Raw genomic sequence first — 21,400 nt, forward strand, 5'->3', positions numbered from 1 at the left:
AAAGTAATCTCCGAGAATGTTCCTTTCACCGGACCTTGTGGCACCAGTACACGCCAACTGGAAGAGGGCAAAGGACAACATCATCCAGGTTGACAAGGCAGAAACAAAATCCGATATCGTACCATCGGAGCCGGAACTGTTTGTTCAGCTACCTTCCTGCAGGTTGAATCCTTTGCCACTCCGCCTACCGCTTTCATCAAACAGTAAGCGGTGATGAGGCGGTGTCAAAGCAACCTAATAAGGAGAATACCCGCACGACAGGTTCGTTCTATCCTATCCACACAGGACACGTTGGTGCCGGAAGCCGCGAGGAGGCCGGATATGCCGTGGCCTATATAACTTGCTGGCACTTTGGGTTTTCATGGATGGGGGTTGGTACGATCACGACCTACCCTATCCGACTACTGGTAGATTTCGTCCAGCCAATCTATTTGCTCAATACACTACTGTCACCTCGCCCATCCGCCACAAGACCCGCGGATATTAGTACTAAAGCCTAATTCCCGCCACCGTATCGAATAACACCCTCTGGTGATCACGAAGACCCTCCCAGCGACCCAGATCCTCGGACAGGTACACCACATGCTCTCGGCCATTGACTTCCTTGCACACGATGTTGCCTTGAGGCCCGGTGGCAGGCTTGATGTGGCGGCATTCGCGCGCCACGGTCCGCAGCATCGCCGCGCCAGCCGTCGCCAGCACGTTCGGGTCGAGGCCTTGGGGCAGGTATGTCTCTTCTGCCCAGTCGAGCAAGGTGCTGAGATTTCCGTCGCCGGCAGCGTACGCATTGGAGAACGGCCCGTCGGCCCCGTTCCTGTGCCCATCTAGATGCTCGGCGGAGTAGTGGGACCCGGCAGGTTGGTGTGTTGAGAGACGCAAGCTTTCAAATCGGGGTGTTAGTCGCTGGTGTTTCGTGGTCCACCATGCTGGGTAAGGAGGTGGAGAGAAGGATTCAAGAGGGAGGAGGACAATAATGTGAAAGAACGCGGTGCTTACCCTTCTAGAAAGTATCTCTTGAGTTCTTCAAAGGCCCTGGGCTCGTTGGAGCGTGCTTGCTTGGCGATTTTGTCCCACTGCTTGAGGTCTTTCGACAGGTAATGATCGATCATTTGGGCCCACTGTGTGCTAGCGTTAGGCCAAGCGCCCTTCGACCAACGATAGGAAGAGATGAAGAAATGAATCGGAGAGATGCAGGATACTTACGGCTTGGGATTGGGCCACAGCAGCGGCTGCTGCCGCTGGAATGATGTCTCGCATCACGTCAATCTCGTTCCTTCTTTCCGCGAGTTTGGCCACTAGTTTCCGGCCGAGTCCGGGCAGTTGCGCGTCCGGGAAAGGTTCGCCCGAGGTCCAATTCGCTCTGAAATATCGCACCGATCTGATCACTTCCCGCATCTTTTCTCTTATTTCTTCCCTCCCCTTATATGCACGGACACGCTTTTGGTAGGATTTGGCCTCGTCAAAGTCTAGGAAAACGTACTCGAATGCATGGGCGAGCTCCTCGTGCAAGTTTTCCACAGTGTAGCTGTCTTTAGAGTCGCGTGGATGGTCGTGGATGGGGATGGCAAAGTACTTGGCGGCGAAGACTGTGTGCGCAATATTGCCAACACTGCTATTCTTAGCGGGCTGGTGGTTACGTTATTGAGGAAGGACCTTACTCTTGGACAATGTCAATTTGGTGCTTGTGCTCCTGAAGCTTGAGCGTCTTCTTGCGGATCAGATCCCGGGTAATACTTTCGTAAAACTTGCGGATTTGATCATCGGTAGGCTGGGGCATGCTTGACCTGGTGTGGCGACCGGTGTTGCTGGGCGGCAGATCGACAAAAAGGCGATCCCCTGATCATTCAATGTCAGTACATGAAGGAGGAAAAACAACCTCACAACGGGATATACATACAGGGATCATTGAACTGTTGCGGCATGTGAACCGCACCAGGGAGTGGGTCGGGGAAGTGCTCAGGGGCCTTGTCTGACAGTTCAATTCCATTTGGGGTCCCTCTCTCCTCAAATACATTCATTGTCTTCTGAGGAGTGGTGAATGGATAGAGCGCGTAGACACTGTTGGAGCGGTACCAGCCAGGGAAGGCTCTCATCAGCAACTTGTACATCTGGCCGCCTCCAGCAACATCTTTATTAGAATCGAGTTCTTGAAACCTGGATTGGTCCATTAGTATCACATTCGGGCTCTATGGTCGTTATGGACTTACCCGAAGCTGGTCAGGCCCTGAGGACCATATTCGATGGTGTAGAACCGGTCGCCACGCACGAGAGCAACGGCGTCGGCGAGAATCGCTTCGGAAATCGTGAATCCAGGACACAACCCAGCGCCCGGGGACTGCACCTCCTTGGTAGACTCAGACATGAGCCCGGGGTAGAGCTCGACGTTGTCCGGGTGGCTGTATAGAGCTCTCACTACACCCAATTTCAGCTCACAGACATCCGCATCGGTATAATTAAATGCTTACAGGCTTCGGAAACGCCGGGATCGGGGTTGATCTCCTCAAAGGACTTGAACTCTTTCAACCCGAAAAATTTCCTGAACTCGTTAAGCGACGCAAGGCCCCAGTCGCGGCCTTGTTTGATTCCAAGCATTTCGATGACCCTCAGGGCGACGGGGGTGTTGCGAGCCCCGAAATCCCCGGCGCACGTGTTTGTTGCATCTGTAAGTAACCGAACCAGCTTTTTGTCTGGAAACTTGCCGTCGTGATCTCTTTCCATGTGACCGAAGGTCCACTTTTCCGGTTTTTCCTCCTTAACGTTCTTGAGCTGCCATTCCTGGACGTGTTGCATGAATTCGCCGGGCTCGAGATGATCGTAGAAGTTTTTGGGGAGTTCATCTGATCAGTCGTCAGTCAGAGCCATGAATGATGGCCAGAACACGGCTATGTGCAAAGGACAGAAGCCGGCAACGGAAATCCACCGGCTCGACCTGGGACATGGGCACGGAAAACTCACTGTTGTGGACCTCCTTGTGGAATACCTCTTTCATGAGGCCATCAATCCATAGCTCGTCTCTGTCACTGATGGTTGCATGCCATCTGTAAACGAAGTTGAACTCGGCGCTGACCTGGTTACCGACACCCCTAGGTGTTCCTGTATTGTCGAAGACATTCGGTGCGTACGTGCGTGGGTCAAGCGTCCAGTCGGAGCCGGGTTTCAACTTGTTGTCGTTGAGATTAAGGATAGTGCGCAGATAGTCACCGAGAATGATGTTTGCGTAGAGACCAGAGGTGATGCTGGAGAGAGATATCGTTAGGACGCGGGGGACTCGTGTCGGAGGTCAGCTTGAGTCTTACAGTCTTCCAGTCTGGAACAGATCCTCGTCGCGGATGTCGTGCGCCTTCTGCGGCCAGTGCTCCTTATCTTTCTTTTGTTCGGCATCGCTCTTGCTCGTGTCGGGAACGTAATGTTTAAGGTCGAAGCGTCCGCCCTCGTTGATGCTGGCCAGCTCTTCAACGACGTAGTTGTGGAAGCGATTGAAGGCTACCATGAGAGCGCAGACGCCAGGCGGCTGGCTAACAAGCCGCCATTCCGCAAACGTGTCATTTTTCAGCTTGCCGTCCTTCTTGAGGCGGACTCTGTCTTGCTGCTGCTTGTTGTGGCCGTACAGCGGACCAAGATCGGCGTATGAGGAGCTCTTCGTCGTCCCTTCCGGGCCATGGTGGTCAGTGTTGAAGCAGTCATGGATGATGATCGTGGCGAAGTTGAACATGAGACTGGACACCTGGGCAGGGTGCTTCCGTGCAGCACCGGTCCGGCGTAAGAGAGCTACTATTAATTAGCCGGGCTTCAACTAAGGGGCTCAGAGCGGGGGAGCTGGACCATCATAAATATCACCGGGGTCGGGCAAGGCGACCGTCGACACACGCTTTGGGACCACACTGCGAGCGTAGTAACTGCCCGCAGCTCCCAAATTTGGGTACGAGGGGTTCTGGATGGCAGTTAGCAAACAGGTGTGCTCCTAAGGAATCCGGGGACGGTCTACGTTGTTCCTTCCTTCCGGGTCCCTGTACTTGTATTTGTCCCCCAGATACGACAGCGGCGGGTGTTGGAGGTTTTCCCACAGCTTTTTAACGAAAAAGTTTGTCATGAAATCCCGAATATTGGAGTCATCTGGGAGTCTTGCGGCCAGACGGATGACTTGTTCGTTCTGCACGAGCTCTGAGCAAGATCTTCAGTGTGGGGCTGCTGCCAGGAGGAACTCACCACGTATTCACGATCATCGATGGATCCGGCTGAGAGCTGGTCGCAGAGAGTGAGTAGGACCTTGTACGAGCTACCAAGGTCCGTTGGCTTCCGCAGCACGTTCAGCAGGTCCGGCCACATAGCGTCAGTCACGCGTTCTCCCACGTGCTGCAGTGTCGTGATAGTTTCGATAATCTGAGACATGCTTCGAGCCCTGTATGCTTTGAGGAGATGTTTCGTGTGTTCGCTTCGAGAAGCAACCAAGGCGGTGGAAAGGATCACGATCTTTTGGTGCAGCGACTTAACACTTTTCGTTCTCAGTGGCAACTGGAAGTTTGTTTTGTCTCGATTCGCCCTCTTCAGCAGAAGTGACTTTAAAATACGGCTGGACTTCATCATGTTCGTTAGGCACCTGCGCGATGCTCACATGCCGAGGCTCACTTTAGCGCCCGATGTCCTTTTAAGATTCCGAAAACGGATGCTTATCCCTTTCTTTGCTGTATGGACGGTCGAAGACCTCGATTGGATCAGCAGCATACATGTGAGAAAGGCATATCAAGTTCACCCTTTGTTTGTAACAGGTAGTTCTAATTTGGCCCAAGTCGCTAATTTTTGGGAAACCAGGCGAGCAGCGTTAGGGTCGTAAGACCAACCGTCAGCCATGCATGTACGGTAGTACGGAAATTCATCGGCAACGGGGACTCCACATCTAGTAGGCCAGAAAGATCTCGTTGCCGGCCAATATTGCCCGAACTGCTGTGTCCACATACCTACCGTTTCCGTCTCCGTAACTTGAGTGCCTCTAGTATTTGGTCGACCATTCTCTGGGCCTTGATGGACATGTGAACAGCAGAAGCCAAGAGTAGCAGCGACTCATCAGCTGAATAAATCCCGCAAATCTTTCTTGTATAACGTTACGATGTGCATGTGATTGAGAGGGGCATCTCAGATGAGACCGCTTTTAGTCGTGAGCGCTGACTGTATGACACTTTTTTTTGGCATTCTTTAAGGCCCAAAGTCCGGAAAAGGCAAGCCTGCATACATCTTCTGTCGTTTCGCGATAGCATCAGCTCGGAATCCGCCGTAAAGGGGAAGGTCACTACTGCCCGTAGACCTTTAGAAAATAATTACCTCAAATACAGCCTCGGGTGCAGCTACGACCTCAGATGCGGGATTTGTTTCGAGTGTTACGGAGATGGACTTCGTTGCTCTGACCCGAACCACGACTTCGAGGCAGGCCGGCTTCAGAAATTCAATGGAGAGATCGGTATCGAGTCTCACCAGTAGTATAATACATTGAGTCACGGCCGCATCTTGTCCTGAGGATGCTTTATTGCATCGGAGAGGGTTTGATAATCAACTCTATATTTCCAAGGGATCTCAAACTGGTGAATGAACTGATCTTTCAACATCCTCAGAGCGCAGAAGTCGTCCGGCGTCCCACACTTCTCTTACTGATGTGTGTCTCGATCAACGACTGATGGCACCTCTCATGTTTGCCCAAACTCGAGTGAGGCCCTTAGAAGGTGGCGGCGGACACTTGAGGATCCAGCGTAACATAGACGCGGGTCACATGGCGCATCCCATAAGCTGTCCCAGAATGATCCTTGAAGGAACTGGTATCAATTTTGACACGGTTAAGGCCCAACGATATGCCACGTCCCAGTGGTTGCGGCTTGAATGACGTGGCGAGGTCCGCCAGGAGGACCGCCGTCCCCACACCGCTGTTGTCGTCGGTCCACTCGCAAGCATCGACGGCAATGGGGAGCTCATGCGACGAGCCTAACAGCACGGCGAACCTCGTGCCTTCTCCAGGGCGGTGTCACCGATGCTGTTTGTAGTAGCCCGGCGTAGTTATCCGCTCGAGCACGAGGACGGCGGCTAGCCTGACGCCGTCTGGATACATGACGAAGTCCCGGTTGTGCACGTGGTCGCCCAGCATCGTCACGGTCTTATATCTCTCTTCGATGCGCGGTAGCTGGCGTAGGTCCAGCAGGCCGCTCGCGTACGTCATTTCAGGGCTCTGCTGGTGCATGTTCTGCCCGTCGGGCAGAACATGAGGCCGTTCCCCAGGCCGGTGCAGACGCCTTGGGCGAGGAAGAGCTGCCAGTACTGAGAGCACAGGTATATAGAGCAATCATCGCCCTTGGGCCCTGGCAGGTCAATGATCTCGTGCGCTCGGACACGCACGTACTCCTTCTACACCCCCATCCATCGACAGCTGGTTCGAGTGATTCAGCTTCCTCAGGTAGACTCCTATGAAGCCTCGCGGATGCCTGATGCAACTGAGGGTTGCAACGTAAACATCATCCTCTCGACTATTCAGCCGCAACGATATCCGCAGCCCCTTGTTCGTCATCGAAAACACCGGCCGCGGGCCCGTGGGAAACTGCACGGAAGCGCCCGACTCGGCAAAGCACGCGGGCGACCTTGCCAGCAACCCGTATCGTTATACTAGGCCCTTAGATGGCTAGGTCTTAGATGAGGGAAATGGCTTTCATTCTATGGTCACGACCTCTACGTGTAGGCACGTTCGAGGCAAAGAGGGAGCGGACACGGCATCGAGCTGTGCGAGGAACTGCTGGAACTCTACGAGGAACGCACGGAGCCGAAGCCACGGGCGAGGGGGAGTGGCATGTGTGCGCCGATGGAGGAGGAGGCGTCGGGCAGCAAGTTAAGCTAAGGCGTGTCGAGAACGGTGCCGCGGTGGCGGCGTTGGCGTGGCAGTTGAACGTAGCGGCGTGGAGGCCTGAGGCTGGCGCTGGGCAGGCATCTGGACCTGAGCTGAGTTCCGGCGACTCAGCTGAGCATACTGTCAAGCGGAATGCTGCATTCAGCTTCGTGCTTTTTTTGACGAAGGTGCTGTAGCAATAAACGAAGGGGAAATTTTTTAAGAGAAAGCGGCATGCCGCGCGTCCTTGCGACTGGCTGGGCCGTGGCTTTGAAGTCGCGCCTCTGCCGTGCTCAGGGGAATGATCGTCGCTTGTGGCGTTGAGGGCCAGGCCGAGGCTTAGTAGGCGTGGCCCGAATGCGGAGAAAACTGTACTAGTGTGGGGAAGCGGTGAGGTGGAGAGGACTCCAGCGCTTTGGGTGGTTGCCTTAATAGTAGAGTGTGTGCTTCATTTGCGAGCACTGTGACCTGAAGTAATCGAGTGGGGTGAGTTACAGAAGTGCAGGTTCTCTTGTAACGCATCGGTTTCTACCAAGAGGAACGGAGTTTTTCTGCTGGCAGCTGGCAACCTACTACTGTATAAAGAACTGCCACGTGGGCTAAGAAAGAAAGCCAAGGAGTCAGGAACCTTTCCCAGCAAAGGTTGGTTTCCGGTTCCGGAGCAGTCTCGGCCAGAAGCGTTGAAGATCGGGTGCTGCAGCAGCGGGAGCTAGCCTGATAGGGCCATCTCAGCTGCGCCCCAGCAGCCTCGCCTGCCCACCATTCCCCATCCATCGTCCGAGGCTGAAAAATAGAGTAAACGGCCGGCCGGAGTCGCCACCATGTTTAACCCGATAGGGGTTGTGAATTGGGATACGCGTCCTGGGCTGATGCAGTGTAGCTACATCCTTCGACGCTATTCCTACACTGTATGTTGGTCGAGGTTCGAGGCGCCGCCACATGTGCTCTATGGCCAGTTTAGCACCGGAAGTCTGGCGATGCTTCTTCCCGAGCATACTGTAGAGCGTACCATTAGGCCAGTGGCGCTTCAAGGCTGTCGAAAGACCCATCTCCTGGGACACATCGTGATAATATAAATACTCTGCTCTACCCAGATGACTTCTTTCCGCAGCGCAAAACACACATCACTCGCTTAGTACATTACTATTCAAGATGCGTTACTCCCCTCTGTTGCTCCTTCCCCTCGTCGTCTCGGCCGCACCTCAGGCCAAGAGGGGCAATGCGAACGCCGCCATCAACAGCTTGTTCTGCGCCCTGAACAAGGATGTCATCACTCTCCTCAAGGCGCAGACGACAGCTACCAGCTACTGCAGTAGCTATCTCTCGATTGCCACCCAGACTCTGTATGTTGCAATCATCCAACTCTGGCCGTGTTCACTGACTAACTGGCGAAGGTCTACCACTACTACAGTCACTCCTTCCAGCGTTCACGTAACGACAACCGGTACCGTGACCGGAGATCCATACATTACCACCTCAACGGCTACGGAGACTACGGTATGAAGCACCTGCCATCATCCAACTTGTGACACTGCAACTGACCATCGCTCCAAAGTCCACCGACCTTCATGTTCCTGAGACTGTCACTGAGGTGAGCTCTTCTACATCAAATGCTGCAATTCGTGACTGACCTTCCCCAAGACCGACACGGCGACAGTGACTGTCACCACATCCACTGTGCAGCTTTCTTGCCTGAGCAGTGCATACACTGCCACTACTGCGGCGGCAAATCAGAAGCGCGGCGCTGTGCAGAAGCCAACCTGCTTGCCATCCAGCTGGCAAGCTTCCGCCATTTCCAGTGCCTGCGCTTGCCTGAGCATTGCTACACCCTCAACGACCACAACGATCACAGCCACCCTTGTGCCAGGGACTGTGACTGATGCCGCAACTCAAACTTTGACCCCGACGTCGACAAGGTGAGCGAAGGAGTCAACATGCTACAACGCAAAAGTGCTAACTTCAGAAGCGCCGTCACGGTCACTGAGACTTCCACGAACACCATCACGGACTTCACGACCACCACCACCACTACCACCACAACCGTTTATGCCACGGCCACGTCCATCACTGCCAGCGGCCTCACCTACCGCAAATACACGCACTCTTACAATGCAAACCTGGCCGCTAGCGGCTTCACTCCCTCATACTTCAAGACCGCCTCGGTCGACTTCAGCGGCTCCCTCCAGAACCTCGACTTCTCGACCCCCAACTGGCCCTCTGGCAACTCCTACCTCACCATCGACGGCCACTACTTCGCCTCCGACCAGGCCGCCATCCTCATGCAAGGTTTCTTCGTGGCGCAGGCCACGGGCACGTACACCATCTCGACATCGGCCGACTACATTGACAACTACGGCTATCTCTGGACGGGTGATGCTGCCTACACCTGGACCGATGGTACGACTGCGTACGCGGCCACCAGGACGGGTGGTGGGTACTTCGGAGGCAGCACTTCCATTACGTTGAACGCTGGTGATGCCGTTCCCATGACCTGGCTCTGGGCGAACGGAGGAGGCGTTGGCCGGTCTCACTTTGTCATCACCACCCCGAGTGGTTCGTCTGTCACCGATACCACGGGCTACTTCGCCCCGGCTTGTGACTCTTCCATCTTCACTTAGATTACGTAGTGCTTTAATAAGTATAAACTATTCGTTAAGAAACTACATCCCTACAGAACTACGCGACCGAGAACAAGCCAAAGCATTAAGATATCACTCTCCCACACGTACTGGTATTTATACATCACAACACACAAGCAACTCACCACTCACACCCTCACCGTCTCCGGCGGTCCCAAACCCGCCTCCTTAACCCCACCCTCCCTCGTCTCCAAGACGAGCTTCTCCAAATACACCTCTGGCGAATTGACCCTCCACCTCACCCGATGCCTCCCCGGCGCCACCGGCCCCTTAAACCGCACCGTCCGCGTCCACACGCCATCCCTCACCCCGTCGGTCCAGCCGGGCGGCAAGTCCCCCGGCGTCTGCGGTTGCTCCAGCACCCTGGTCCAGTAGTGGTCGTCCGCCGGCTCAGTCTCGTCATCGTCGAGCGTCAGCGAGAAGCGCATGGGCAGCGTGTCGGGATCGGTGTCGAGGGCGGCGTTGATGTACAGGGTCGCGTTGATGCCGGCGGATGATGTCGCGGGGTCGAACAGGTAGAAGGCGTAGTCGACCCACGCGTCCCGCGCAGCGGCGGGATCAGACGCGCGGGCGGCGCCGTAAGGCCGCAGGGCGAGGGCGCCGGAGGCGGTGCGGGTGCCGAGGTGCGGGATGGGCTCGAAGGCTACTGCAACACCGGCCGTACGCTCTGATGATACCCCCGGCGACGACGACGACGACGACGCCCGCTGGAAGTGCGGCGCCTCGATGGCGACGACGCCCTCGGCCGTCTCGGGGAAGCCGTGGAAACCGTCGGGCAGCGCGGGCCGGTTCACGACGGGGACGCGGATCAGGTCCATGCCCGGGCCGGAGTCGAAGTCGACACGGATATCGACGACGTCGTCGAAGGCCCGCGGCACGGCGGGCCAGTCGACCGAGACGCTCAGCCGCTGTTCCGGATGCGCGGCGTCGACGGTGCCGCTGCGCGGCTCGACTCTGAGCCAGTCGTGCTGCGGCGCCGCGGACCAGCTGATGCTCTTGCGGTGGTCGCCGCGGTGGAACAGCTCCACCGTCCGCACGCGCGGGCCGAAGGGATCCATGGCCGGCAGCAGCGGCGCCAGGCCGTCGTCCTCGTCCGTTGGTGCGCTCTCGTCGATCGACGCGCAGATGACTCCCTGGCGCGCCGCGCTGCCACTGCCCTCGGCGTAGATCCCCAGGTTCCCGAACGCGTAGTCCATGTCTTGCCGCGGCTGCACGAACGACAGGTTCGCCACCACGTCGCGGCTGGGCGCCTTCCAGCTGGCGTCTGCCGCGTAGTCGAGCTTCGGTTGCGACATGATGCCGGCCCATTTGCCGCCCGCCAGCGCGTCGTACTCTTCGATCAGGTCGAAGTCGCGGTCGAAGTCGGCCAGGATGTCCTGCGCGATGGTGTTGGCCGTGTTGCGTCGCTCGGCGCCGTGCTGCGCATTGCGGGCCTGGCCAAGGACGATGGCATGGTGCAGGTAGCCAGCCTGCACGGGGTAGCGGACGAGGTGGAAGAAGGCGGCTTGGAGAGTATCGGGAAGGACGGCGGCGATGGTGGATGTGCGGGTAGCTAGATTTGCCCATTCCGAGAACACGCGCTCACTTTCGTGGTAGTTCAGGACCGAGTAGGTGGTCGGGACGACGGATTCGAGTTTGCGGCGGCCGACGAGCCGGCTGTGTTCGAGGAGGATGGAGGCGATCTCATCGGCGTGGGCGGACCCAAATTCGCGCTCTGAGAAGGCACGGAGGTAGGCGGGGATGGAGGCGAAGTCGATGGAAGAGGCATTCCAGGCTAGGTCCATGATGAAGCCGAATGGAAGCTCCATGGGCTTGATGTCGGCGACGTTGATGACCCAGATGCGGTCGGCGCCTCGGGAGTACGAGTGGAACAGATCTTTGTAAACTTTGGCCTGGTGCTAAGGTAAGAAGCGTAAAGCCACGTTCCGGATGATGATGCTCTCTTACCAGGTTGTTGGAGTTCTGCCATTTGTAGCTTTTCGGTGTTCCGACATATTCGAGATGGAAGTATATCTTTGACGGTCAGAGCCATCCACTGCTATGCCCAGACCAAGGGTACTTACTCCAATACCTCCCGCCCGCTCAGTTTCATTTCGAACAGGAAGCCGCTGAACATTGCCCCAGTTGTCGTCCGTGAACATCAGCGTAACGTCGTCCAGTGGGACCAGGCCGGCCGCGTAGTAAGTAGCCACTTCTTTATAGATAGTCCAAACCTCTGTGGTGCAGGTCAGCAAGGCATGCACGACGGCACTGTGAACTTACGTCTCGCTGCCTGCTCGTTCCCATGGTACTTTCTCAACAACTGCCGCTCAGTCGCAAACACATCCTCTAACACAGCAATCGGGTCGTCCGCCTCAATCGGCCCATCATTCGGCCCGCGCATACCCAGCGTAAAGTACGACTCGTTCCTCCCTGCCCTCTTCACTCCCTCCTCCATGAAGCGCGTCACGTTCTCCTTATTCGCCGTCCAATCCCACGGGCCCGTCTCTGTCTCGTTCCACTCGTTGGTCGCGCGCTGCATGGGTTCGTGGTGGCTCGTCGACACGACGATGCCGTAGTCGTCGGCGAGTTTCTGGTTTGCCCGGTCGTCGGTGAAGAAGATGTTACCGGGCCGCGGCACGAAAGACGCCCACATGGCCGGCCAGAGATAGTTGGCCTTCAGCCGCAGCAGAAGATCGAAGACGTGGCGGTAGAATTCGGCGTCGAGAGGTCTATGTGCGGTGCTGTTGTGCTGTCTGGACCACCAGGACGTCAGGGCGGGTGCTTCGTCGTTGATGAAGAGGCCGCGGTACCGGACGGACGGCTCGCCGTGGATGGTCGTTTGGGCCAGTGCATAGAGCTCCGGGTGCTTGCTTGCTGGGACGTCAGCCCACCAGTGGAACCTGAGATCTGTTAGTGAGAGCCCGATGTTGTTTTCCGGTGCACTTGCTTACGGAGATTGCCCGCATTGCTCTGAGAGAGTGTAGACACCGAACATGGCCCCTCTCTTATCGCTTCCGGCTATTACAAGCCCATTGCGCACTCCGGGCAGTGGTTCTGCAATAACGGTAGTCTGGAAGGTTTCCCACTTCCCTTCAATTTCGCCAATATCCAGTCCTCTTTCTGCTTGCAATCTTCTGATCAAGTCTGACGTTACGGTGCCAACAATAATTGCAGATGTAAACGTGATATTGCTTAGGTTTTGCGCATCTCCATCCAGCAATGTCGGGGGGCTTCCAGTTATCTGCCGCAGGTCATCCGCCAAACTTTCGACCGCAATGCGGACGCCAACAGCGTCGTCCGTTGGATAAACTATGGCAGTGTCAATGTGCAGCGGGATCGCACCATCCGACGTCTCGAATGCAACAAACCTCTCCTCCAGTAACCCAAAACATACTTGCGAAAGCAGAAGCAGCGCAAACAAACCTACCATGCTAACAATCGATACGACCCATGGGGCTTTGACCTACCCCGATCCCACTCCCCGCTTCAACCTCTTTTATGTTCGACGAAATGCGGGGGCGGCTCGGCGACACCTCACCCGAGCAGCAGAGATCTGCAAACCGTCGCATACCTACCAGTCTGTCGTGCGCCCGTTCCACACGATGCTGCTCGGCTACATCGCGTCCTACTTCTTCCTCGACGGCGGCACCTACGGTGTAGATGCTGAGGATGGCGATGGTAGGGATCCGCTGCCGGGGTATCTGGAGAACGCGAGGGTTGAGTGGATGGTGAGCGAGGAGAGGGGTGGCCGACGCGGGCATGGAATGGGCGAGGAGGATGTTGAGCTGAGAGAGGGGTACCTATGATGGATGCGAGTCGGAACGGAGGCCGATTGTAATGATGGACTGAGGGGTAGGACGTCGATTAAGAACTAAAAAACTTATCTACGACTTTTGCGAGCGGTAGTAACTCGTTGACGAAAACATCGTCGCTAAAACTTTAACGTATGCAAACTCTTACTAGTTTTTGGATTTAAACATGAAATGTTCTTTATACGTACGTTGAGTAAAATTTTAAAATAATAGAGGTTTAAGCACCGAGGGCACGGTCCAGCTGTTCAGCCTTACGCATGCCAAGCCGTCGCTAGCGCTGGTCCGCAAAGCAACTTTCGAAGCTTGAGATGCGACGATGCGCGCCATCCAACCGCCGCCGCCGCCTTCAGCATCACCCCAGCCGATGATTGCCTAACAGACCCGACACTCCCCTCCGCATCCATCACCGTTCGCTCGCCCATCATGGCCGACGTCGCTGCCTCCACGCCCCCGGCCTCCGCCACCACAGTTGTAGGTTGCCATCACTATCGAAACACGCGTTCGCCGTGTCTAACAATTGCATTGGAACAGAACCTTGTCCGCGCGTCGGCCAAGAGGACACGACAGGTCTTCGCCGCCGACTTCGCCTCGCCGTCCGCCCTCGAAAACGCCTCGACCGCCGCCTTCTCCATCGCCCCCTCCACAACCTCTCCGGCCGAGCTAGCAGACCACGAGTCCGTCGCCACCCGCATACGCAATGAGTATCAGGACCTGCAGGAACTCCCTTCTGCGTTGGCAGCCAAGCAGGCCAGCGCAGCGGCCTCGACTGCCGCGCGTCGGAAAAAGGCAAAGCAGGCGTCGGCCGAGGACCAGCCCTCCGACCCGAAGATGGTGAAGATGATCGAGGGCATTTCGGCCAAGGACGAGGAACGCAAGAACGCGGCGGCCGCGTCGACGGCGCTGACGGTGCGGGGCAAGGGCAACCCGCTGCCGCCCAACGCCAACGGGCCCACGCCCCAGCGCGACCTTCCGGGCAACAGCCTGGTGCGGAGGGAGGTGCTGCGCCAACCGAAGCCCGACTGGCATGCTCCTTGGAAGTTGATGCGCGTCATATCGGGCCACTTGGGCTGGGTGCGTGCGCTGGCCGTCGAGCCCAACAACCAATGGTTCGCAAGCGGTGCTGGAGACCGCACCATCAAGATCTGGGACATGGCTTCGGGCAATCTGAAGCTCACCTTGACTGGCCACATATCGACCGTTCGCGGCTTGGCCGTATCGCCCAGGCACCCCTACCTCTTCTCGTGCGGTGAAGACAAGAAGGTGAAATGCTGGGATTTGGAGACGAACAAGGTCATTCGCGACTATCACGGCCATCTCAGCGGTGTCTACACTCTGAGCCTACATCCCACATTGGACGTCCTAGTCACCGGTGGTCGCGATGGTGTGGCCCGTGTTTGGGACATGCGTACGCGCAGCAACATCCACGTGCTAGCCGGCCACAAGGGAACCGTCTGCGACGTCAAGTGCCAGGAGGCGGATCCGCAGGTCATCTCCGCGTCGCTCGACTCCACCGTCCGCATGTGGGACCTGGCCGCGGGCAAGACCATGGGCGTGCTGACGCACCACAAGAAGGGCGTGCGCGCCCTGACGACGCACCCCAAGGAGTTCACGTTCGCGTCGGGCAGCTCCGGCTCCATCAAGCAGTGGAAGTGCCCCGAGGGCGCCTTCATGCAGAACTTCGACGGCCACAACGCCATCGTCAACACGCTCGCCGTCAACGAGGACAACGTGCTCTTCTCCGGCGGCGACAACGGCTCCGTCTCCTTCTGGGACTGGAAGACCGGCCACCGCTTCCAGAGCCTCGACTCCGTCGCCCAGCCCGGCTCGCTCGACGCCGAGGCCGGCATCATGAGCAGCACCTTCGACCTCACCGGCCTGCGCCTGATCACGGGCGAGGCCGACAAGACCATCAAGGTGTGGAAGCCCGACGAGAACGCGACGCCGGACACGCATCCCTTGGATTGGAAGCCAACGCTCGGAAGACAGAAATTCTAGGGTGATGGTTGATAATCGGAGTGTTGGTGTTTGTTTTCATGCGGGGTAGAAAATTCCCACATACTTGGCATTTGCGTATGCGTGATGGGTAAGGGCTGGCAAAAGGAGTCTACTTCAGGATGGCAGAAGGAACACAACGAAAGAAGCAGGTACCATCTCCGGTGAGCACACCGTGCTGCAGACGAATTAAATGCGACTTGTTGGGAGGACTTTTAAAAGATTATTACAATACCCAAGTTCCTTCGGCAGCAGATTTAACCTTGCCCAACACTCTCCGTTATGAAGTTCTACAACGCACGGGACTTGCTTGGTATATATATCCAGCCCAGTGGATGCTCAAAAACATCACGTCCCTCCCCCCTTCAACCCAAACCCATGCCCTTGACCTCCTCGTCGTCCTTCAACGCCAGTTTTACCTCCTCGTCGCTCACTCCAAGCCTCACCCTCCCCACCCTCTCTCCCCTGCGCGCCTCCAACCCCACTATCCCCGCTTCCATGAGCTCCGCCGCCGCGTTGCCCATCCCTATGACTCGCGCCGCCTTATCGCGCTGCTGTTGCGCCGCCGCCGCCGCCGCCGCCTTCGCGGCGCCCGGCGGCCGACCCCTGCGAGGCGTGACGGGCTGCTGGTGCGAAGGAGCCGCCAAACCGCTGAGCAGGCCGTCCGCGGCGACGGCGGCATCGCCACTGTCCTTGGCGGCCGGCAGCGACGATGGTGGTGGTGGTCGCGGCTGCTGTGATTGGCCGCCGAGCAGGACGGTTTGGATGGCTTCGGTCTGGCTCATGAGGGCCAGGTTGCGCGCTTCGTCCAGGACGTCGCCCAGCGCGGCTTCCTGGACGCCGGTGCGGCGCACGCGCGCCAGCAGCGCGGCGAGGAAGAGCTTCGACGCGAGCGGCAGCGCGCGCAGGGCGTGCTGCAGCGGGCTGCTGGTCGCCTCGGCGATGGCCTGCTTGATGGTCGCGATCGTCACCACGACCTGCCCGCTTGGCTTCTTCGCGTTGCCGTTCGCCTGCGCGGCGGCGGCCCGGCCTGGCGTCTTGCTTGGCGTGTTGGGTGCTGAGTCTTCGCCGCCGCCGTCGGCAGCAGTGCCGTTGTCGAGCGACGCGGCTTCGGCAATCTCGACTGCCCGTCGGCAGATGTCGAGGGCGCGCCGCGCGTCCCCGGACACGGCAGCTACCTTGCGGGAAGCGAACTGGATGGCTTCGGGATGCACAATGTTGCCGGGAACGTTTGTGAGGCGCGATTGGATGATGGACATTAACTGGTCGTGCGTGTAGCCGGGAAAGGTTATGCGTGTCAAGCCTGTTGCGGAGCGGGCCGTTTGGTTAGCAGCCGTTAAGGGCATCGAAATGCATTGGTGAACGATTGATTGCGACTTCTAAAGAGGGCTCTACCCGGAAACCGGTGCGGGCTGTAGCAAGCGGCGCAATGTGTGTTGCCAAGAGTTACCCTTTTCGGTAAAGGCGTGGGGGAGCGAACATTGCAACTTACCTAATCGGCTGCTTATCTTATTGCTAAGAGTTCTCTCCGGCAGATCCATGGTGTTTGCAACAGCGAGCACGATCAGCCGGCTGTGGCGTAGGCCCGGCCAATTGAAAAAATTGTACATGACGCTTTGATTCTTGGTGACAAGTTGGTCCAATTCGTCCATTAGCACCACGCAAGGCACTCGGCGTGGACTAGGACTTGAGAATTCCCGTTCGAGAAGCTCGAGTGCATGTGCGGGGCTAACTCTATCTCCGCGTAGAGCTTCCCAGAGAAGGGAGTACGACTGGTGCGGATCGGTCACTTTCATGCCGTTTATCTCGACAAATATAAAATCATCGAGCTCCTCATCCTGCACGGCGGCATTGAGTTGTGCAACGACCTCGCGGACAGTTGCCGTCTTTCCGGTACCAGGTGTACCGGAAATGTAAATGCAAGATCCTGAACCGTCTGTAATGGCGGCCTCCAAGTGAGAGTAGACGGTCGAGAATTCATCCTCGCGACACGGGAGCGTAGCGGGAACAGACGAGACGTGCAGTTGATTTCGGGCGACCTGGTACGGTGACGACAGGACGTTAGGAGACAAAATGCGAGTCCCAAGGGGAGTAAATTCCAGCGGCTTCTTGAGAACGATGCGCTTGTGCGTAGGCGTGATGAACTTTCGAGGCGTGAGATCTTTTCTTCGTGATGTAGGGGTGGTGGCTTCATTGAGTTTGCGTCGCTTCTTTGGAGTCTGCGGCACGGCCTCGTCATCATCCTCGGGGACCACAAACTCATCCATCTCGTGCTTCGTCTTCCTTGAGTCCTTTCGCTTGCGCGTCTCCTTTGTCTGCGCCTTCACGAGTTCTACAAGGCTGGAGATATCATCCTCTCCAGCGTATACGTATTCCCAGCGGAAGACATCTGTATATGTAGCTGTGCGCGTGTTGACCCCGCGTTGGCACACAAACAACTTTCCGTAGTCTCTTGACGTGCGCGGTACTTTGCCGGTGGGGAATTGCTTGAGAAAGGTGTCCTTGGAGACAACCGTAGCACGGCCATTGATGGTCGTGAGGGGGTTGTCGTCAAAGTAGGATGTAATGTATACTTCGTTCTGGCAGGTATCAGAATTTGCTGGCTGTGGCCTTGCAGTGACCGGCACTCACATCCATGTAGTCCGTCCGTCGGCGCGCCTTGTTGCGAATCTCCTTGGGAGTAGAGAACCACATGAAGTTGGCCATTTTCTCCTCCTCTCCATCCTCGTCCCTGCCGTCGAACAGATCGCAGATGATGCCGACCCATGCCTCGTTACCTTCTGCTTTCAACAGCACCGTGTCACCGAGCCGGCATGCGAAGTTGCCCATGCGAGCACCAATGATGCTGCGCTTCGACGCCCGGGTCTTGTTTTGGCGACCACCTCTTCGGCGGGGCGTCGCGTCGTCGTCGCCGTCGAGGGCTTCAGCGTGGCCTTCGCCCTCGTAAACCCATTCCCACGGGTAGTCTTCAATGCCGAGCTCGTCATCTGAGTCCTCGCGAAGGACGCCACCGCCCTTGAGCCACTGCCGTGCGCGCTCTGTTCTAGTCTGCTTTCGGGCGGGCGCCATGGTTGTGTGGGTTGGGCGATTTGGTGGTTGCGCGCTGAGATCGCCGGCGGCTGGGTCCACGGTCGCGTCGACCGACGGGACGCGCCAGGACTCGACGCGATCCACGTGATCCGCGGATACGTCATCGCCTTCCGGATTCATCTTGATCGCTCCAACATCACTTCGAAATAACTCGCGCGAAGGAAGGAATCGCACTTGGCACACTGTTGGACTGGTTCTAGAAGCAGACGTCAAGACGCCCGAAGGATGCGTTCCGGGCCACATGGTGAATCGCGCTTTGGCTTCAACACCGTTCAAACTACTAGTGACTATCTCCAGCAGAGATAGAGCGGATCACGCAATGGCCCTGCGCCTTCAAGAGGGCCCCATCTACTGACATCACAGTGTTCAAATAGAATTTCCTCTGAAGGATCTAGATTTGATGCTTCCAATTTTAGCTCTCAGCAACTCCCCACCGAATCCTCCGGCACCCTAAATGCGACCGACGCATCGCCATGCCCGAACAGGGAACCCGAAGCCTCAGTGCCCTCCAAGCTGTAACTGAGGAACCCGACAAACGCCTTCGCGCCGATGCAAGACCCTTTGATAAGCTGAACCCAGAAGAAGAATCGACAAAATCCGCCCGTGTCAGTGCCGACCCCGGCACGACGACTGGAAACGACAGTCATGTCTGTCTAACGCCCTCGCTGAACGAATGGTATCAGGATGCAAACGCGCCAAAAGTAATTTACAAGACAGAAGTAAAGAAAGGAAAGAGTCGTCGCATCGTGGCAATGCTCGTAACGCTCGTATGCAGGAGGTGAAGGAAAAACACGCGGAACGCTCAGTAGCAGTGCAGCTGCGGCGGCGTGCCCGGCATCGACGCCGGAGTCGCCGGGTTGTATAGCACCGACTCCGGCGGCGAGCCAGAGCAGGATTCAAACGAGTCCGAAAGCGGCGGCGTCTTCAGAGATCTCCATGTTAGTTCATGGCTCTCTACTGGCGTTTGAACTGACGGAGAGGGTGTATTACTTGAGCGTTTGAATCCTGGTACGGGTGCGTCACGGGGATGTCGATGCCTGTTAGCGATGCGTAGTTCATGCTAAACGGGCTGATCTCGTCCTCGCCGTAGAACTCCTGCTTCGCCGGCACGATGCTTGGCAGCGTTCCGGGGTAGACGGTGGACGAGATGGGCGGGAGGTAGGGCGTGTAGGGCATCTGCATCTCCGCGGTGGTCGCTGGCATGGCGTGGTAGGGCGTCTGCGAGTAGGCGTACGAAACCGCGTCCGGGGCAGGGTAGGTCGAGTAGGCGGTGAAGGGGGGCGGAGAAGTCGAGATCTGGCGCGTGTTCTGGTAGGAAAACATGTTGCGGTCGTCGTGCGGCTGGAGGAAGTGCTGCTGCATGTCGGGGCTGCGGCGGCTGTAATCGGACTGGTCCGCCGAGCTCACCGGCGCAGAGTGGTCGCGAGGCTGAGCATGTGAACGGTCGAGCTCGGCCGGGCGCTGCTCAGGCGAGGCGGAGCTGGAGGCGGCGCGGCGCTCGAGATCCTCGAGCCTCTTCTTGAGCTTCTTGCCTGCGGGACGGGTCAGTTGGCGGGCTTTGGATGCGGGCGAGGGCGGAGCATACGGTAGTTGCGCTGGGCGATGCGGTTTTGTATCCGCCTGCGCTCGGCAAGGTCGGAGATCTTGGTCCAGTCCTCGTTGGGGTTTGCGCTGGGGCTGAAGGCGGAGCTGGTGCTCGAGTATCTTTGCGTAGGCACGGCGGCCTGGGCGTAGGCGTAGGCGTGTCGGCTCATGGTGGGCACGGTGCTGGAGGTGGCAGCTGGCGAGACACGGACTAAGGGATGCTGAGTGAGGACGGGTTGGAGATGTGGAGAAGTGGTCTCGGGGAGGGTGAGTGCTGTATAAGGCTGGTCTGGTGCATTGGATCGCCGTCCGGGGAGGCGCGTCGAGATATTTATCAGCTCGAGGCCATCAGTCTGTCCGCAGTCCGCACCCAGTCCGCACCAACTCCGCAGAGTGTCTTTCCGTGCCAGCCACAAGCCAGCATCCTGAATGCCGGGATAGGTGCATAGGGCACGCTATCCCTGCAACGGCGGCCGGACTGACCAGGGGGGGTCTTGCGGGAGCCTGGCTTGGCCGTTTAGGCGCAGGTGCTGCGCACGCACGCCCAGCGCGGGCGGGTTGATGCAACCCTGGGCGCAGGCGGTGGGTGCTGAGCAATCCTACGCTTTTCAGTTAGTGGAGCTGCCATAATTTTGGCAGCACCTGCGCGCTAGCCCGTTGCTACAAGGCTGCATGGCCTTCTCAGGGCCGTCCAGCGCAGCGGGCTCGCATCTGCCCTACACGCTCACGCTGCGGCGCTGGCAGGTCGCGGTTGGCGTGCGCGCAGCGCTGGCCCGCCGCCCTCCAGCCCCCGCGGCCGCGGCCAGAGAGGCTTTGGGTCGGGCGTGGAGCAGACGCGACGATACGCCATAGCGGCGTCCAAAACGGCATCATGCTGCGCGGTCGGCCGAAGCGCGCTGCGGCTTGGTCGTCCCGCGCTGGGTCGAGCGGGCGGCGACGCGTGCAGGCTTCAGCCTGCGCGGTGGGGGCTGCGCGAGGCGCGAGCTGCAAATGCTGCTTTGGGAATGCAGAGCTGCTCGCACAAAAATAATACCGGCGGCGCTGGTGATTGGCGGCGGGCAGGGGGCGGGCGCCGGTGCGCAGACAGGCGCGGCTGTGGTCGCGCAAACGGCCGCGCGAGAGGGCTGGAGCAGACCGCCCGACGCGCGCCTGGTTCCGGGGGGACCCCGCGGCCACCGTTGGCTGCATCGGGCAAGCAGCTCGAGGGCAGAGGGCAGAGGGCAGGCGGCGCGTTGGCGAGCGGGCGGAGGCAGCAGCCGCGGGGCCTGTGCTGGGTCGCGGGAAGCCGTGCGCGCGCGGCCCCATGTCGCGCTGCTGCTGATAAAGACAGTCTAATTTTGCTCGCGATTCTTAATGCCCTTCGCCGGCGTGCCGTCACGCCAGTCGCCCGCAGGGATGGCGCGCACACCTAAAGCCAACTAAGCGTCTCACCTCGTTGAACGATC

At 58.0% G+C, this 21,400-nt stretch overlaps 6 protein-coding genes across 6 annotated transcripts; 2 read left to right on the top strand and 4 right to left on the bottom strand.

Annotated features, from left to right (window-relative positions):
- Positions 1–489: 489 nt before the first annotated feature.
- Positions 490–4,389, bottom strand: SLS55_004448 (uncharacterized protein; the record flags this gene model as incomplete). The annotated part of the gene is made up of 12 exons (XM_066775906.1): positions 490–814; positions 997–1,118; positions 1,204–1,612; positions 1,659–1,836; positions 1,898–2,154; positions 2,208–2,412; positions 2,466–2,837; positions 2,956–3,236; positions 3,297–3,768; positions 3,823–3,931; positions 3,986–4,159; positions 4,207–4,389. The coding sequence occupies 12 exons, from the start codon at positions 4,387–4,389 to the stop codon at positions 490–492; spliced, it is 3,087 nt and encodes a 1,028-aa protein (XP_066633787.1).
- Positions 4,390–8,008: 3,619 nt separating this feature from the next.
- On the top strand, positions 8,009–9,474 carry SLS55_004449 (uncharacterized protein; the record flags this gene model as incomplete). The annotated part of the gene is made up of 2 exons (XM_066775907.1): positions 8,009–8,199; positions 8,808–9,474. The coding sequence occupies 2 exons, from the start codon at positions 8,009–8,011 to the stop codon at positions 9,472–9,474; spliced, it is 858 nt and encodes a 285-aa protein (XP_066633788.1).
- A 149-nt stretch (positions 9,475–9,623) lies between these two features.
- On the bottom strand, positions 9,624–12,510 carry SLS55_004450 (uncharacterized protein; the record flags this gene model as incomplete). The annotated part of the gene is made up of 5 exons (XM_066775908.1): positions 9,624–11,387; positions 11,443–11,508; positions 11,559–11,710; positions 11,758–12,377; positions 12,503–12,510. The coding sequence occupies 5 exons, from the start codon at positions 12,508–12,510 to the stop codon at positions 9,624–9,626; spliced, it is 2,610 nt and encodes an 869-aa protein (XP_066633789.1).
- A 1,202-nt stretch (positions 12,511–13,712) lies between these two features.
- Positions 13,713–15,284, top strand: PRP46 (pre-mRNA-splicing factor prp46; the record flags this gene model as incomplete). Its single annotated transcript, XM_066775909.1, has 2 exons — positions 13,713–13,760; positions 13,821–15,284. The coding sequence occupies 2 exons, from the start codon at positions 13,713–13,715 to the stop codon at positions 15,282–15,284; spliced, it is 1,512 nt and encodes a 503-aa protein (XP_066633790.1).
- A 362-nt stretch (positions 15,285–15,646) lies between these two features.
- ORC1 (Origin recognition complex, subunit 1) lies at positions 15,647–18,350 on the bottom strand (the record flags this gene model as incomplete). Its single annotated transcript, XM_066775910.1, has 3 exons — positions 15,647–16,404; positions 16,774–17,860; positions 17,913–18,350. 3 exons carry the CDS (start codon positions 18,348–18,350, stop codon positions 15,647–15,649), a joined length of 2,283 nt encoding a protein of 760 aa, XP_066633791.1.
- A 975-nt stretch (positions 18,351–19,325) lies between these two features.
- Positions 19,326–20,125, bottom strand: SLS55_004453 (uncharacterized protein; the record flags this gene model as incomplete). Its single annotated transcript, XM_066775911.1, has 2 exons — positions 19,326–19,903; positions 19,957–20,125. 2 exons carry the CDS (start codon positions 20,123–20,125, stop codon positions 19,326–19,328), a joined length of 747 nt encoding a protein of 248 aa, XP_066633792.1.
- Positions 20,126–21,400: the final 1,275 nt, after the last annotated feature.

Source organism: Diplodia seriata (genome assembly GCF_021436955.1).
Source record: "Diplodia seriata strain FDS-637 chromosome Unknown scaffold_4, whole genome shotgun sequence".
NCBI lineage: Eukaryota > Fungi > Ascomycota > Dothideomycetes > Botryosphaeriales > Botryosphaeriaceae > Diplodia > Diplodia seriata.